Consider the following 19400-nt stretch of genomic DNA (forward strand, 5'->3'; position numbering starts at 1 on the left):
CGATCGAGCGATGGAACTGCCACTATGAATGTTCTTATGGTGTGCAGAATCGCCAGCTGAAAAGGAGGATATGTGAATGATGCAGATTCGTCTATATGATGTCCAGCGGTAGGGAAGTAGTTAAAATGCAAATCAATTTATAACTTTTTTTTTTTTTAAATATGTTTTTCTGGATATTTTTGTTGCTATTCTGTCTCTCGCTGTTAAAATAAACCCATCATTAAAATTAGACTGATCATCTCATTGTCCGTGGATAAATGTATAAAATTAGCAGGGGATCAAATACTTTTTTCCCCTCACTGTAACCCCCGTATTCCACTTCTGATTGAGGACGTCATTTGTTTATGACCTGGTCGGCAAGTAGTTAAAACTAACATTATGCTTTGTACATTAACACACTTACCTTTCAAGGCAGGAGGGATAGATTTTGGAGTTGTGAAAATATATTCAGGAGAAAAAGGTCCTTCACCAGCCTCATTGCATGCCTGAATACGAAACGTATAGGACGTGGACTCATTAAGCCTCTGTACTTTGTATGTGTGACATGGACCTCTGTATAAGGATATAAACCTGGAACAGAGATTAACACACAATTATAGATTGGTTTATCAATATGAATTCACATCATGCAATATAACAAACTTTCATAACTGATCTGCGATTACTATAAAAGTGCATTAGCAGCAGTAAGAAGGTTCAGAGAGGTCAGGGTGCATGCATGTGTCCTCCTATATTTCATATTTTGCTGCTGTAGCCACACAGCTTAGAAGATCTGATATGCAATTAGAGACTTCAGAAAATGAAACTATTCTAGGCCCCCGCCAATTTATTTTTCTCCCACCACTCCAAGCCTACAGTATAAGTTAGGCAAATTACTTTATGGACAAAAAGGGAGGAATTGGAAGTAGGTGTTGGGACCAAGCCTAACTTCATCTCATAAGGTTGCCATTTACTTGGGTCACCTGGGCTTTGGGGCTACTAGAACACTATACAGGTGTGTAGACCAATATCACTAGCAGACAGTTTTTTCCATTGCAGATATGTTTTAGCATATAAAAGCTCTCAATATATTAATGTAGAAAAGGTACATATTTTACTCAAAAACTGGATCCCTGGGCTACCACCAACAAAGGGAGCAAGTTACTGTAGTCATCAGCCACTATCATGGGCTATAGCACCTTTTTTTTAACCAAAGTGCCCTGAGGGACCACTGATCGCTGCAAAGAAACAGGAAAGCGACACTCCTGGAAGAGTCGATTTCAGAAAAAGACATCAGCCAGGAAATTATTTTCTTATCAATGGAGCGGAGTTCAGCAGCAAGGACACTGGTAAAGGTGAATATTTACTCTTTTACAGGTAACAGGGTTTTTAATGGTTTTCACAGCAGGGTCTCTTTAAATAAACCTTTCACAAAAGATGAGGCTGTCATTGCAGTTTTTGCTTTAAAAAAAGGTATTCTAGCATTGTTGCATATTTTGTATAGGGAATGTATAGATTTTAGCAAACACTATATTTTCTTTGTTTCTAAAATTATGTTTTCATAATGGAAAAATGGTTGTTGGAGAGGAACAAGAATGGACTTTATAGGCACCAATTGTGACATTAAAATACGTTTATTGATGCAATTTCCCAATGAGGGTTATTGGACCAACATTACAATGAATGCATGTATAAAAAGCACATTAAAAACACAGAAAAATTAACACAGAAAACTGTATTAAACAACAAAGGATCAGATTAAACGACGAGTTTTGGTCTTGACAGCGTGTACGCAAAACAAGGTTGTCGAGTTCCTAACAAGGAACTCGACGAGGAAAACGATGTGTTTCGCCCAACGAGTTCCTCGGTTGTTGTGTACGAGGCCTAAGAGAGACATTAAATCAGGCAGAACAAGCCTCTAGGGTATTGGAGATCAGTTGACATTTTAAATAACCCACAGTGACATTAAGACCTTTCAAACAACTACCCTTATATGCAAAACATTACAATTTAATGTATTGCTATAAATACAGCCTTGGAATAACTAAACAGCTTTGTGTATGGAATGCTTTCCCACATAACCCCTTCCCACCCAGCCTACTGTAAAATTACAGCTGGGCGGGAGCACTGTTGTTCTGGGAGGAAGTCACCATGTCCACTGGACATGGCCAATAACAAATTGCCGTACCGGCCCGCTGCTGGTACCATGTGACCGCTGTGGCCAATCACAGCAAATCACATGACACAAGTACACAATGAAAGGATTTGTTACATGCTTTTCATTGTGTACTATTGTGATAAGCTTTGTGATTGGTTACCACATGGGACTCATCACATAGTACAGACAGGGCCAATCACAGCCCATCTGTACCATGTGATTAGCTGTGGCCAATCATAGCTCTTCACAATAGTAAACACTGAATGAGCAGTGTTCATTAAAATAAATGGTTTCTTATAACTGCAAAATGCAGCGTTAAAGGCAATCATAATATGTAAAAAAAATAAAAAAATCCTGATTACTTCTACATAGTAGAACAGTGTTACTGTGGTAACAATGTATTGCTCTGGTCACTAAATATAAAAGGAAAAAAAAAGTAATATTTTTTAAAATAAATAAATATAAATAAATAAATATATTGGCTACATTTTCCAAAATATTGTGACAAAAAAATGTAACTTACATATATACACATACACACAGTATCTCACAGAAGTGAGTACATCCCTCACATTTCTGTAAATATTTTATTATATCTTTTCCTGTGATAACATCAAAGAAATTACACTTTGCTACTATGTAAAGTAGTGAGTGCACGGCTTGTATAACAGTGTAGATTTGCTGTCCCCTTAAAATAACTGAACACACAGCCATTGTCTAAAACGCTGGGAACAAAAGTTAGTACAGTGAAAATGTCCAAATTATGCCCAATTGGCCATTTTCTCTCCCGGTGTCATATAACTCCTTAGTGTTACAAGATCTCAGGTGTGAATGGGGAGCAGTGTGTTAAATTTGGTGTTATCGCTCTCACTCTCTCATACTGGTCACTGGAAATTCAACATGGCACCTCATGGCAAAGAACTCTGAGGATTTGAAAAAAATATAAAAAATGTTGCCCTGAAACTGAGCTACAGCATGGTGGCCAAGACCATACAGCAGTTTAACAGAACAGGCCTCTCCATGCTCGACCAAAGAAGTTGAGTGCACATGCTCAGCGTCATATCCAGAGGTTGTCTTTGGGAAATAGACATATGAGTGATGCCATCATTGCTTCAGAGGTTGAAGGGGTGGGGGGTCAGGCTGTCAGTGTTTAGATCATAAACACTGCATCAAATTGGTCTGCATGTCCTCCCAGAAGGAAGCCTCTTCTAAAGATGATGCACAAGAAAGCCCGCAAACAGTTTGCTAAAGACAAGCAGACAGAGGCCCCGTACACACGAGAGGATCCATCCGCTGGAATTGATCCGCGGACCGGCTCCAGCGGATAGATCCCCTGGTGTGTACAATCCAGCGGATCTGTTTCTGCGGATTTTTATCCCCTGGGATGGATTTCCAGCGGATAAAAATTTGAACACATGCTTTAAAATCTATCCGCTGGAATCCATCGCAACGGATTGATCCGCTGGTCTGTACAGACTCACCGGATCAATCCGTCCGAAGGGATCCCCCGCATGCGTCGTAATGATTCGACGCATGCGTGGAATTCCTTTTATGACAGCGTCGCGCACGTCGCCACGTCATCATCGCGGCGACGGCGCGACACGTCATCGCGAGGGGATTTCGGCGCGGATTTCGATCCGATGGTGAGTACACTCCATCGGATCCAAATCCGTGGAAATCCTCTCGTGTGTACTAGGCCTAAGGATATGGATTACATGAACCATGTTCTGTGATCTGATTAGTACACCAGAGTCTATACTATCTCCACATCTGCAGGTGGGAGAATGGATGGACAGCCGCACTCCAAAAAGTCTTGTTGAAAAAAGACGTGCTCTTTATTGTAAAAAGGAAAAAATGCACAGCACACAACAGCATACAGTGGGATAGACAGCTGACGCGTTTCGCATTAACAACGAATGCTTAGTCATAGCAGGTGAAATGATTGAACATGCCGTATCACAAATAGTCACCGTGAACAAAGTATCACATCACATGAAACAAAAATGGCACAAAATCCCCCCCAAGAGCTTTTTTTTCTTTTTGCTTAACATATATTTAAGGAAATCGCCATTTTGGTTGTACCTCTCAGTCTTGTCTTCCATCTGGAGGTGGTACTGAATGGAGTCGGTAGGTATGGATCTGGATGTCCCATCTCCCCATTTCAGTTTAAGGTTCTGGTGACTGTAAACAGCACATTCCAGGCGGGGTGGCTCTGGCGGAAGGGGTTTGGTTTTTAATTTAACAGAGTGACTGAAAGGACCAGCTCCCAGACTGTTTAGGGCCTGAACACGTATTCTGGAAGGAGAAGAGATAAAGCATGACTACAGAAGATAAGTGGACATTTTGTAGACAGCTGTGTCCTGGCTTTTGCTAGTCAGATTTTGATGTGTGCTTATGAATGAATAGGAAATAAGAAGAAAGGCTTGGACTGGATGGTCCATGAACACAGCAAGAAAAAAAGAAGTTCGGAACAGTTGAAACTTTTATTTAAAAACAGCAGTTTAATGTCTGTTGTCTACCAATAAAAAAAAAAAAAGAATTGCTAAACAGACAGTACACATCTAAGATCTTGAGGTTGATACATTTTTTTTCCTTAGGTTTACAAAAAAAGGCAACACTTAAGGGTACTAATAATCAGGAATCAGTAGGCCCGGTTCCCGATCACCTGATTACTGCCATAGCCTCTGATTGGTTATCACAGTAACCAGTCACTGTATAGCCCCTGTGTTTTTCTTCTCTTCAATGGAGAAAATTATACATTTGGAGGAAAAAAGTCTTAATAAAGAAGAGAACAAAAATATATAAAAAAAGATAGAGGGTTTGATCTAGATCAGTGTCAGTGATTTTTTTTTAATAAATGTAGTATCAGTTAGTGTCAGTGTGTTTTAGGTAGGATACAAAGAAATCAAAACACATACTATTGTTTGTAAGCTCTACTATGCATATAATATGCATATAAGCTCTACTCAACAAATAATATGCATATGTGGTGTGCGATCGTCAGGAGAGGAGTTCACTTTGGGCTTTTCTTTAGTGGTAGGTTATGGTTAGAGTGTTGATGGAGGAATCCCTCCCGTGGAGCAATTGTGTTCTCCTTGCAGAGAGTTTGACAGGAGCTGTCCCTGCCAGGAGAACTTATTGATTATTGCCAGCGGCTATAGCTGAAATTGCAACATACTGGTTGGACCCAAGTTGATTGATGGAACGACTTGGTTACAATCTGTCAGTCCACAGATCTTGGCCGGTCCCTGTTGAACCGACCGAGATTCAAACCATCTATGGTAACACATGCCAAATTTGAAAAATTGTTTTCAGACGTAAAGAATCATGAAGGGCTAAAATCAAATATACAGCAAAGTGCTTCAAGACCAACTTACTTTACAGAAATATGCCGTCAGACATTGTAACAAAAATCCCCATCGTCAAAGGCTTACCTCCACTGAGAAAAATGCCATAATTCTAGTAAAACTGAGGAAAACTAAAAACACACATTAACGTGGATTAGCCAGCTTTATGTTGCCGTTTACCTGTATGTGGTATCAGGCTGTAAGTGGTCTAGAATGTAGCTAGTTGTCTTCCCAACAGAGATAGTCTGCTTTTCTCCACAGTCTATACTGTAGCCAGTAATCTCGGAACCGTGGTCACATGGTCTATCCCATTGTATAGCAAGGCAGGTGGAAGGAGAGTAATGAGGACTGTCTATTTCATCTTCCTTCATTCCCCAGAGATTTGTCACAGCAGCCGGTACAGAGGCAGGTGTCAGGCAGACCATGACATCACTGAAAAGACCTGCACCAGCAATGTTTACAGCCTGCAATCAAGGGATAACAGAACAATTTACTCAGGATTTCTCACAGGTTACAAGCAATACAAAAAATAAATCATAAGCGAACATTTATTGTTCTTATATATTTTTTAGCAACAAAGCATATGCACAAAACAGTAGGTGGGTGGTCTCTTTCTTATCACTATTCATATACTTTTTGAATAATAGGTGGTCCCATAACTGTAAATGTCTACCAAAAAGGTTGCTAAAAACCTATAAGGTCTCTTGCATGATACTCCTGTTTGAGCATCTACTTTTTCCATTTTTTTTGGTATGTATTTGCACATATTTACATGCATTTTCACGTATATACCTTCATGCATTTTCGTGCAAAAGTGCGAAAATGTATTCTCGTTCTGTGCAATTTAGGGGGACCCCCAAGCATTTTTATTTTTCAAAGACTTTGATCTGTATTGTTAGGACCCGACAATTCATTATAGCCACGAGTAGTTTTAAATGACTTTTTTTCATTTAGAAATGTCATTTTGTTCAGGGACTGTTCTAAACACGGGAAACATGCGCTACTTTACAGGCATACTATAGACACCCCCCAGGTACGAAATTTAAAAAAATATTTCACTTTTATTGTTTCACTTTAAGCATTATTAAAATCACTGCTCCCGAAAAAACTGCAGTTTTTAAAACTTTTTTTGCATTGATACATGTCCCCTGGGGCAGGACCCAGGTCCCCAAACACCTTTTATGACAATAACTTGCATATTAACCTTTAAAATTAGCACTTTAGATTTCTCCCATAGACTTTTAAAGGGTTTTCTGCAGCTTTTCGAATTTGCCGCGAACACCCCAAATTGTTCGCTGTTCGGTGAACGGGCGAACAGCCAATGTTCGAGTCGAACTCATATTCGACTGGAACATAAAGCTCATCCCTAATCACCACCCCTTTAACTGCTAAGGAACTATTGACTTGTTGGTTACGTAAAGTGGATGTATTCCCGATTCATGAAATTTGAGCTGGGCACATATATCTGCAGTGTTTTCTTATCGCTCTTCAAAGCCCTAAGTCCGGTGGCTTTCTCCTGCTCCCATCTTGTTATAAGCATAATAACTTCTGACAAGTTCTCTATCAACTGTGATAAAACCAGCCTGAATTTTGTGTCAGGTGGGTGCTATAAATAGATTAGCAGGGAGCTGACCTATTCACAGCACTTCTCTAAGAGTCTCTGCCTATGTGGAGGGGGGTGTGTGCCTTTCCTCCAATCAGCTGTCACACAGTGTATGGCAAGAATCCACACAAGTGAATCAGGAAGAGAAAATTCTAACAGCACGTGCACTTTCTAAACAATATATAAAGCTGAAGACAGCAGATATACATAAAAAACTTATGTAGGGAGATTTGTTTCATCCCGGTGCATCATCTGAGGCTGTTCATTTTACTAGGTTTAGGAGAGGGTTTTCATCCACTTTAAATAATAACTAATAATTTGGTTTCCTTATGAGGCTTGTGCATCACAAACTGGATTTGGCACTTGCTTAGGGGCTGTTATACAGGAGCCTTTGATTGTACTTTAAAAGTGGACCTAGCATTGGACATACAGGGGTTGATTTACTAAAACTGGAGTGTGCAAAATCTGGTGCAGCTGTGCATGGTAGTCAATCAGCTTCTAACTTCAGCTTGTTCAATTAGGCTTTGTCAAAAAAAAGAAAAAAACTGGAAGCCGATTGGTTTCTATGCACAGCTGCACCAGATTTTGCAATCCATTTTTAGAAAATCAACCTCATTGTTTCATGTCAAGTGTGTCCATGTGTAAACACTTCCAGGAAATTACCATTCACAAATATCACAGTAGTTCCCCTGACTGTATTCATCTGCATTCCTCTCCAGAAGGACAGAGTCATCTTGGTTCAGGCACTATCCAGGGTCAGCACCTATATCCTGCACTGAAATGCTGGCTCAATGATAGTCATGTATACCCTGGTGCCCATGCAGTTCTTAGCGTTTTTTTACACATCTGAAATTGATCAGCCCACTTGTCGCAGGTTTTCTCACCATCTGACTCTACAGTTAAAGCCGCAGTGTGATAATTAGGGGAGAGGAGAAATGCTTTCTCCTGCCTGCAGCACACTGGTGTGGGCATTTCAGAACAGTCAAAGTCACTTGCCTGGAGCTTAAGCACTGCTTCTTAACCATTTTCCAATAATCCCACGCAGATATGATACATGATCAGCGATTCTGGGTAGGGGGGTGCAGGTGCGCCCACCGCCCCAGCTTTGCTGTGGTTTGTAACAGCACAAGCCAACCAGTGGGTGCCAACCAATGATTGATCGCCGGGACCGTTGATTGGCTCCATCATTCAGGGAATGGAGCTCTGTGTTGTAAACAACACAGAGCTCCGAACACTGAAAGGCGATCTTGCATTTTTTTTTATTCACTGCAAAGCAGGGAAAAAAACACCAAGATCGTTTAGTAAAAGCGGGCACATAACACACACACAGAAAACATTGTTGGGCATACATTTAACCCCTTGATCACCTCCAGATATTAACCGCCTCTGAGCCAGTGTCATTAGTACGACAGTGTATAGCGTTAGCACTGATCACTGTATTAGTGTCACAATTAATGTCAGTGTTGGTTAATTTTAGTCCCTATACCAGATGCTATAACTTTCACGCAAACCAAACTTATTGGGAATTTTTTTTCTTTTACCAGACATGTAGCAGAATAAATGTTGGTCTAAATTCATGAAGAAATTAGTTTTTGTACATTTTTTACTGAATAAGTTTTATAGCAGAAAAGATAAAAATAATGTCTTTTTTCATTTATATCACAAAAAAATGTAATCTCAGTGGTAATCAAATACCACCAAAAGTAAGGTCTATTTGTGTGAGGAAAAAAATAAATTATAAAAATGTATTTTCCGTACAGCATGGCAAGACCACGCAATTGCCAGTTAAAAGTAGCGCAGCGCCGAATAGCAAAAAATGCTCTGGTCATTAAGGGGGTAAAAATCTTCCAGAGATCATATAGGTTAATGACCGATAGAACAAAATGTTTGAAAACTTTTTCAGTTCCTTTATATTGTGGCACGTCCAGAATTTATTCCCACTTATAAAGTTACTAAAAGGTCCACTTTAAAGAAAACTAATGTAAATGCCATTTTTCTGGACATGACTTCATGCACACAAGTGGTTGATTGGAGTCATGTTAACAAGTAAATGTAAACTTGCCTGAACCCTGCAGTAGTAGACAATTGCTGGTGAAAGGCCTTTCACTTCGTAAGCCAAGCCAGGGCCGCAATAGCAAATCTGCATACAACCTTCCATTCCTCCCCACTCCACCCGGTACTCTGTAATTTCCGCACCATTATTGTTTGGAGTCTGTTGGAAGTAAAGAGCAGAACATGCATTATATACCGTACATAAAGAAAATCTTATAGCTACTGTGCAAATAATCTAATTTATTTTTGTAATATTTATCACATTTTTGAAGAATTTCACATTTAGGATGAACATAACCCTAAGACTGTAACCATGCTTCTTGGAGGAAAGCAATGGCAAACAGACAACATTATAAAAAGCAAAGACATCACCCTGCCCACAAAGTGCCGTATTGTTAAAGCACTGGTATTCCCAGTAGTAACCTATGGCTGTGACAGTTGGATCATAAGGAAGGCTGCATGACAAACAATTGATGCTTTTGAACTATGGTGTTGGAGAAGACTCTTGAAAGTTCCTTGGATGGCAAGAAGATCAAACCAGTCAATCTTGAAGGAAATCAACCATTAATATGCACTTCCGGGTAGCGGGCGTGCCGCTGGTGGCTCGCTCCCGTTGTGATTATACACAGCGGGAGCCGATCAGCAGGTACCGTGGACTCGATGTTCGCTGGCACCCGACTGTTTGGTAAAGAGGCAGAACGGCAGCCTGCCTTTGTAAACAAGGCAGAACGCCATTTTGTCAGTAGGGAAGGCATTGATCCAGTGTTCCTGCAAAGCAGGGACATGAATCCATGTCTTGCCCCATTAAAAGCACCTCCCACACTGTACAACACAGGCTAGGTTTTGATCGCCCCGCATGTTAAACCTTTTCCCAGCCAGTGTCATTAGCACAGTGAAAGTGCATATTTTGAGCACTGATCACTGTATTGGTGCCACTGGATCCCAAAAAAGGGTCACTGATTACCGCCATTACTAGTAAAAAAAAAATCAAAAAAGCCATAAATAAATCACACAGTTTGTAGACGCTATAACTTTTGTGCAAATCAATCAATATACTCTTATTTGGATTTATTTTACCAAAAATATGTAGCATAATATGTGAGCGCACCACGGAATTGGAGGGTAGAGTAAGTGGAGTTGAAGATGTAGTAACACATATGAAGCAGGAGATTGAACTTTTAAGGGGACAGTTGAAAGACAGAATGATAGAATGGAAGATCTAGAAAATCAGTTAAGGAGAAACAATATTCGAATAGTCAGTCTACAGTAGAAGAGTAAAGGAAACAATATGAGGGACTTTTTTGAAAAATGGTTCCCAGAGGTCTTTGGGAAAGTGAAACTGTCCCCCTTGTTTGCAATTGAAAGGACTCAGAGTCCAGCCGAGAACCCCTCCTTCAGGTGGGATTCCAAGACATGTGCTTATGAAACATCTTTTTTTTTTCTTTCTTTTTTTTTTTTAAGGATAGAGAAATAATATAGCAAGAGAAATGAAGGACATAAAAAACTTAATGGGGTGAACATTTCATTCTTTCCAGACTTCTCTGCAGAGGTACAGAGAAAGAGGGTGAAATTTGTAGAGAACAAGAGGCGCCTGGGACAGTTAAATGTGCAATATGCCATGTTATATTTTGCACGACAGAGTAGTGGCAAATGGTGCGGTTCATTTTTTTGATGCACCTGTCGTGGCCACCTCTTGGTTGGAAATAAATGAGCAGGTCATACAACACTAGTAGAGGTCAGGTAAAATCTTTGAAATAGAGACACATGGGTTTTTCTTTTTACTTATTCAATTAGGAGCATCAGAATGGAGTTACAATATAGATGTGATTGGTTTGAGAGTCATCTGTGTTTTAAGCACTGACACATGGTATTTTTAGGAGGAAATTCTGATATTCACATAGGAAGATTAGGGGGCCACAATCAAGGCCCCCCTTTTTATGGGGGGGGGGGGGGGGTTGGAGAAAGGAAGGGCTGTGGGTTTTTTTTTTTGGGGGGGGTCAAAATAGGGGGAAAAGTGGGGAGGGAAAAAAACACAATTACTTTGGTATTGAAAAGGTACAGTGAAATTTAAATATGAGTGCATGGTGATAAAATTGTTTAATACAATTAAAGATATTGGATATAATGCACAGAAGCCATGGGTTAAAGGAATACGACCCTCACTCACAAGCGCATTAATTTAACATATTTTGGAGTAAAAATTAATGGTGGAGTGAGGACTTGCTCATGGAATTTGAGGGGGATTGCTCTATTTAAGTTTGACTCAACTTTTGGAGTATCTCTCCTTTGCCTACAAGAGACGCATTTAACAAAAGAAACAGTTTCACGGCTAAGATGTAAGGGATCAATACCATTAAGTGTATACATCATATTCAAGAGGAACAAGCATCCTAATATGTAAATCAATGAAGAGCTCCTGTAGGCAAGTAAAGATAGATGGTGAGGGACAATACATATTTATATATTGTGTGCTGGCAGAGACAAATACTAATAAATGTGTATGTCTCCCCCCATTTTTATGTTAGACGTCATTAAACACATGGAATTTATGGCCAATAAAACAAGGGTACCAGTCCTGATAGTGGGAGATTTTAATATGGTGATGAATACTCAGATGGATAAGTTCCCTCCGGTAATGTGGAATCAGATGCCATATCAGGCTAGAAAGGGGATTACTTGGAAGTGGATAAAGCTCAGGCCTCCCTCTGTAATAGATTGGCCGAGAATGGTCAATAACACAATAAGGGAAAAATTTGCTTGTATAAGAAGGGGAGGCAAATTTTTATTTGAGAAGATATGGAAAGCATGGATTGATACTTCAGGACTGGTACCCAAAGTTGAAAACATATAGAAAGTTGGTGGCTGTACTATATTAATTTTAACAGAGAAATATGAAGGGGGAGGGGGGTGGGAGGTCAGTGAAATTTAGAAGTATGTATGGAAATGGATTTTGTTGTTTTTGTATTGAAAATTTGCATATTGAACTAACAAAATAAAAAGGAATGTAATAAATAAAAAAATATGTAGCAGAATCCATGAAGAAATTATGGTAGTTAAAAAAAAAAAATATATGGCATAAGTTTTATAGCAGAAAGTAAAATATGTTTGTGTTTATTTTTCCAAAATGGTCGGTCTTTTTTTGTTTATAGCGCAAAAAAGAAAAAAAACGCACAGGTGATCAAATACCACCAAAAGAAAGCTCCATTTGTGGGAACAAAGACTTTAAAATAATAAAATAATTTTATTTGGGTACAATATCGCATAGCCGCGCAATTGTCAATTAAAGCAACGCTGTGCTGTATCACAAAATGGCCTGGTCATGAAGGGGGGGGGGTTATTCAGCCAAAACTCCTGTGTAAGACTGTCGGTTTCACACCTTACCTCCCAGTGTACAAGAGCACATGTTGCAGACTTGCAGGTTATCTGAGGAGGTCGGCACTGTTCCGGAGGTCCTGGTGCTGTTGTAATTTCACACTTTTCAGAAAATGGTCCAAACTAAGAAAAATTATGAAAATATATCTGTAAGGGCTTTATCTACCAATATATTATATGCAATTTTACTTGTTAAAGAGGATGGTCAGTACAGAAAAGTATAGATGGTTCCCTGAGGAAGGCTGACCCCCTGCAATGCCATTTATTCTTCATAAGGTCGTCAAAGAATTCATAACTAAAAAAAAAGGATAGCACTTTATGCAGCTCACGGTACTACTTGCAGGACCTGAAGAAATGTCCTCTTGACTCTTTGCCAAATTTCTTCTTTAAATTTGTATTGTTGACAGTTTGCATTTGATGTAGGAGAGGCAAGCATAAATATCAGCTAGCTTTATAAATGTTAAAAAATGATTACATGCAGCCATCACATGTACAATAAATTGTAATGACTGCTGTGTTTTAGAAACATTTACTGTCCTGGCAGCAGAAAGTGATATAAAATGTGAGGAAACAATAGATTACCCCAGCTTTGTTAGCTGCACGTAACCGGAAGCTGTATATTTTTCCTGGAAGAAGGCCACACACTGTGTGCTCAAGGTCACTTCCTTGGTACACTTCTTTTTGGTCACCTTCACACATACACATCTCCAGACTGTAGCAGGTGACCGGAGACCCACCATCTACCACAGGGGGTGCTGTAAGTAAATAATAAAAATGTGTAAGTAAACAAAAGAGGTACTGCAAAATAACAGAGATGCAAGTTCCTGCCCTAAAGCAATCTGCTATAGCCGATAGCACTGATGATCAATTGGCAAAAACCTGGTAAAAAAATGGCCCTATCCACTTCTCGTTGTAAACTATGGAATCCCTCTCCAACTCCTCAACATTGGAAATAATTGTTTAGTAGTCAAAGGTAAGAACTGGGAGGGCTAACTGCATTCCCTACGATAACAAAAGCAGAGTGAATTAGGCACACAACTCACAGGGTCGATAGGTATTTTTTTGGCAGATATACCAAAATGCATTCAATGGTATATTTAACAGACTAAAGCAGCAAACAGAAGACAGTAACGTATAGTATAGTCTACAATGTTTATTTAAAAAAAAATCCAGAACGTACTAGAACATTCCTGACTACAAAAGGAAGTCTCCAAATCTAGTTATACTGTCGATTTACAACCCTATTATTGCCGATATTGCAGGGAAAAGTGAAGAAACATTTTGTAAATACCCCATCGCAATTGCACTTCTCTTGCCCGAGGTCTGCCTTGGAGTCTGGGTGCTTGACAAGGACCAGGGAACACAGCTGGGGTCTGCACTATTAAAGTCTCTGAAGGCTGGACAAAGAGAGAAAAAAAGGTTCACTATACAGATGTACACACACACAAAACTGCTGAAAACTGTACTGTATGTTTAAGATATTAGATTTTTTAGGTACATGTAAAATCATTTTCTTGGAGTACATTTTTTACATTTCTTTTTTTATCGCACAGTACGGGACACAGGTATTGAAGTCATAACGTACAGGTTAAATGTCACATCCAGGGCCAGTGATACATTTTTGTGCCCAGGGCAAGATCAGCTACTTGCAACCCCCCCCCCCCCACCTCAAAATGTAATCAATAATTCTAGCACCAGAACTCCTGCATAACAATAAACTGGTGACCTGTAGGAGCTTTGTGTGTGTGCCCATGAAACAGGGAAAAACCTCACTACCCTATATTTCTATATTTTTTCATAGACAATGCTTTAAAAGCCATTGACGCCGTCACAGTCACATATGCCAAAACTTATCTGGAGGAGGGTACCTGCTGACGTCGCCACACTGTCTCACTAGAACGACAGGAGTTTTGTTTGGAGCCGGCCAGCTTCAAATTTTATGCGCAAATTTTAAACCCTTAAATGTAAGTGCAATATTTTTTACTTAAATTATCAGCTAGACAATATTACGCTATGGTCAGTTTCTCTTTTTGGGTCCAATGCTGAATGTTACGATCACAGACACAAGGTATCGGTGTTAAAATCAGTGCAACCATCTACCCAGGGGTTTCCTTACGATCATCCGTACAAGCAAAGGCCTTGGCTGGGCTATAGCCACATGCCCAGTTTTGCTTGCCATCTGGTAAGCAAGTTTTTTATATGGTGGCGGTGCACTTCATGGAATAAGCATTGTGGTGTTTACACTAGATTAATCCATCTCACCATTCCAAATCATTGGAACAAGTCATATGTTCTTCAATCAATTAATACGATTTCTTATTTGGACTAAACTTTTTGAGATGTTGCCTGTCTAGCCTTAGAAGAATGGGAATCACAAAATCTGAGATATTCCCTCTGGCTTAGGACCTGGGCTTCAACAGCTAGAGGAGAGGCCTGGAGTGCCATTGAGCATACAGCCTTTAACAAAGCCACAATGGTCCGAAGGACTCTCATCGATGCCCTCACTGAGGGTTTAACTGCCATCTGGAGGTTCTGCTCCTGCGCACAAAGGTAAAGAACCACCTTGTTCTGGCCTGTGTTCATGAACAAACCCAGGTGCTGAGACTGTTCTAGAATGGAGACTGAGATTGAGAATCTATACAAATCTCTAAAAGATCTTAATCATCCTTTGGAAGCTCTCTGACAAAACCTCTGTCGATCTCTCCTGCAGAAAGAGATCATATAGTTAGCCCAGGATGTGGATGAGGATTCCCTGGGCATGCAAGTGGGACTGAACATTTGTAAAGACACAGGGGAGCTTTGGCTATTCCAAAGAAGAAGGCTACCAGCTGATGATGATTTTCTACCACAAAGCACGAAAAACACTGGTGCGGAGGGAAAAAATCAGGATGTTTAAGTATGCATCCTTTACATCCACTATTGTCTTGAAGTCCCCTGGTCAGAGGGCAGCAATGACTGAACTCGTTGGTTCCATCCAGGATTGTGGGACCTTCAAGAACAGGTTCAGATATTTGAGGTCCAAATTTTTGACAGTCCCATCTGTCTTGGGAACTGTGAACAGGTTGAAAAAAAAAAAATAACTCTGAAAACTCTACTGCTGCAGAACAGGGGTCACAACTTCCAGTAGCATTAGTTGGGACACAGTTCAGGCATCAGCCTGTTACCTCTAGGTGAGGTCTAGCAAAGGCGTGCCCCAGAGAAACACTCTGTTGTCAGATCTAAACATTTATGAACACAGCTAATCTTAAGTCGGTGGTAAATTAATTCAGGAATCATTACCTGACTCTGTCCGCCTTCACTGATGCAGCAAACATGAAGCCGATATAAACAGCCAGGGCTCAAGTGGTCACACAGATGCTCCTTTGCTGTCCCATTGTACACAGTGTCCCACTTGCTTCCTGAAAGATTAGATTGGTGAATGTTAATGATTGTTTTATTTCTGTCTTCAGTTCTTAGAATCACTAAGGTTCTCTGATATATTCAAAGCAAGACATCAAAGCTTGCTGGAATCAATGTAATTAACTCATCAGCACAAATTTATCGATCAGAGCTGACAGACTAACTAAAATAAAACCCTTACAAAATGTGCACTCTACACAAAGATACAAGACCGTGCTATGTATTAAGGCCTCATTCACATCTATGCAGGTTGCAGTTTGCATATTCCAGATGCATTTTGCAATACTGTACATATTTTTGATCCATTGAAGTCTATGGAACCAAAAAACAGAAAAAAAATCCCTAGCCCTTTCCACAAAATGCACAGATGTGAACTATATCCATAGGAAACCATATTAAATGGACGGTAGTGTGTTTCTGCAAAACTGAAAATGCACTAAAAAATGCGTAGGTGTGAACCAAGCCTAAAAGAGCCGATAACACACTGAATAGCTTGTAAGCATTTTACAATAAGTGGTAGTACAATGATATCTAAGATTACTACACTGAAAGACAGCACAAGGAAAAATTACAGAAAGCGAATATCAAGGAAATAAAATGTAAATCTCAGGAATGGTAATTAAATTATCATTGGATACAGTAGTTCTGGTTTGAAAGCACTCCACAAAACAGGGACGCCCCTTGGGTTGAGGTGAGAATCCATGTCCAAGAATCCAAAACGTTTTTAAAGTTAAATCAAACTTTTACTAGATTTATGGACGCTTGGACCGTAGTTTGGTGCTCTCAGACCACGCACACATAAAATAGCATCTTCACATACATTTGTTGTTATTTGGACCCATTCATACTTGCGAATAGGGCTGTGTGTGATTCGATATGGGAGACCCAGCGGGGGTTCCCTGCGAGCAGGAGGCTGACAGCTTCCACAGCTATTAATGGCTATTCACATGCAATTATCTGTAAATGATCGTCCCTGGACACAGACTGTCTGCGTCCAGTGCTGATCATTCGTAGGTGACCGCTGATTGAGGGATTACATACAAGCGGCTTTGAATAATTGCAGGAACAGTTAGTCTCCCATTGTTTTTCATGGGGTTTCCTGCCCGCAGCTAATTGCAGGGAACTCCTGCTCAGTCACCCTCATCTAATCGCAAAAAGCCCCATTCACATGTGTGTGTGTGGGGCCTTTAGGAAGCAAGCAAAGTTGCATCAAACTCCTGTGATCTGGATAAGAAGAGGGAAAGGTGTGCCAACAAAGCACCACTGTTGCCATTAGTCTAATGTTAACAGCACGTTTTCTTTTATGTTTAATTTTGGATTCTGCTAAAAAAAACAAAAACAAAAAACTGTCAAAGTAATTACCATTGGGGTCTTCTGACATTTCCACAATGTATTTCATAACTGGTGAGCCTCCATCGTCTTTTGGTGGATCTATTAAGAATACATAGAATGTAAAAGTGCAGCCAATTAAAAAAACTGTCTTTATTTTCTTTTTTTCAAATATATATTTTATTAAGAAAGCACACATGGAGAAATTCCAACGTTACAACAGGGACATACATGTCCATAGAAAATAAGTACAGAGGGGTTATGTATATATTTCAATCAACATTGCAGAGTGACACTGTACCTAGACACACTTAAAGATGAGTCATATCGACATGCATGTTGCGAACTATATCAATATGAATAACATCAAAGAGCCAGAACCTCCCCGTGCTCAATTTTATCTTAGATAGAAGTAAAGGTGAGATCTAGTGTAGCAGAGAGAAAAAGAAGAGGAGGAAGAGGAGAAAAAAAAAAAAGGGGGGGGGGGAGAGGACGGAATGGGGGATACAGACAGGGCGAGGGCAGGGAGTAGACGGCACCACTCCTGACCAACGCAAAATCAGGACCCACGTAAGGATGCTCCCTCATCTGAGAAAATAAAAACATTCCAGATACCCCAGACCTCAGTAAAGGCCTCATGTTTATGTTGCGCCGTCAGAATCAAATCCTCCATCTGTTTTGTTTCCTCCACCTTCCGCAACCAGCACCCAACCGACGGCGGGCACTGCTGCTTCCAGCGGAGGGGGATGCACGCCTTGGCGGCATTCACAAGGTGACATACTAACGATTTTTTGTAGGACTTAACCGACATCGTCGACAGGTGCAGTAAGAAGAACGACGCGTCGTCCGGGATCACATACTCCGTGAACGTCTGTGTGACACGGCGAACCTCCGCCCAGAAACTCGCCAGTTTTGGGCAGGACCAGAAAATGTGTAGTAATGATCCCGCCTCCACCCCGCATCGCCAGCAACGGTCCGACGCAGAGGGGAAACACTTGTGCAACCTGGTGGGCGTGAGGTACCATCTGGAAAAGAGTTTAAAGTTAGTTTCCTGAAGTCTGGTGCAGGAGGAGGACTTTATAGCTAAGGTGGTGATGCGTTGCCTCTGCGCCTCTGAGAACGTCCGGCCAAGGTCTGATTCCCATCTCTCTAGGCAGCGCAAGTTAGGTTGTGTGGGGGGTGAGTTCAGGAGCGAGTACATTTGTGAGAGGGTCTGTGATGTCGGTCCAGTCCCCGAGCAACATTCCTCAAAGGTCGTCAGTGGACGTGAGAACTTTTGCGGGTCAGGGATAGAGTGAAGGAAGTGGTGCAGCCGCACCACGTTCCAAAAGGGGAGATTGTATCCACCCGTGGAGTCCGTCAATTCAGACAACGAGGCCCAGCGTCCCGATGTCACAAACCTAGACGCCTGCTCCCAACCCTTCTCCCTCAAACCCGAATATTCCGCCAGGTGGAGGCCCGGCAAGAAGTCCGGGTGACCGAGGATCGGGAAAAGCGGCGAGGACGCGGACGTCAGAAGCGCCTTCATGGTCACACGGGAGCTTAGTCTCAATGTGGCACCTATCAGTGGGTGAGATTTCAGCCCCGGGGGGAGACCGCCAATGCACCACAGCGCGCTTTTTAAAGGGATCACGGTCTGGGATTGTTCAATTTGAGTCCAAAGTTTATGTGACACGTTTCGTCCCCAGTCTATTATTCTGCATAAATGGGCTGCTTGTTGGTACCGTCTGATGTCGGGCACGGCTAGGCCTCCGCTCTGCTTAGGCAGAGACATTTGGGTTTTGTTCAATCTGGGCTTTTTCTGAGCCCAGATAAAACGCGTAAAGAGGCCCTGCACTTGTTTAAGGAAGGGAGCAGGAATCTGGATGGGAAGTGCCTAGGACAGGTACAAGAATTTGGGAAGAATGCACATCTTTATGAGGTTACATCTGCCAAACCAAGAGTGTAGTCCTTTATGCCATTTGTCAAGCAGGGAGCGGGCCGTAACCAACAGTGGAGGGAAGTTAAGAGTAAATGTCTTTGACAAGTCAGTCGGGATTAACGTTCCTAAATATTTGAGGGCCGTGTTGGTCCACTGAAAGGAAAAACTTGCTTGAATAGCTGAGATACGCTGTGGGGAGATAGCTACCCCCATCGCCTCTGACTTGGAGTAGTTTATTTT

General features: G+C 41.0%; 1 protein-coding gene across 4 annotated transcripts in view; it reads right to left on the bottom strand.

Annotated features, from left to right (window-relative positions):
• FNDC3A (fibronectin type III domain containing 3A) overlaps positions 1–19400 on the bottom strand; it is a 310643-nt gene that overhangs the window by 16011 nt on the left and 275232 nt on the right. For all 4 annotated transcript variants that reach the window (XM_040340289.1, XM_040340290.1, XM_040340292.1 and 1 more), the window contains 9 exons: positions 17273–17341; positions 15791–15909; positions 13803–13908; positions 13094–13266; positions 12521–12634; positions 9150–9299; positions 5665–5948; positions 4220–4432; positions 404–570 (listed from right to left, as the gene is read on the bottom strand). In XM_040340289.1, the coding sequence (XP_040196223.1) occupies positions 404–570; positions 4220–4432; positions 5665–5948; positions 9150–9299; positions 12521–12634; positions 13094–13266; positions 13803–13908; positions 15791–15909; positions 17273–17341 (1395 nt within the window). The remainder of the gene's footprint in view (positions 1–403; positions 571–4219; positions 4433–5664; positions 5949–9149; positions 9300–12520; positions 12635–13093; positions 13267–13802; positions 13909–15790; positions 15910–17272; positions 17342–19400) is intronic.

Source organism: Rana temporaria, chromosome 2, assembly GCF_905171775.1.
Source record: "Rana temporaria chromosome 2, aRanTem1.1, whole genome shotgun sequence".
NCBI lineage: Eukaryota > Metazoa > Chordata > Amphibia > Anura > Ranidae > Rana > Rana temporaria.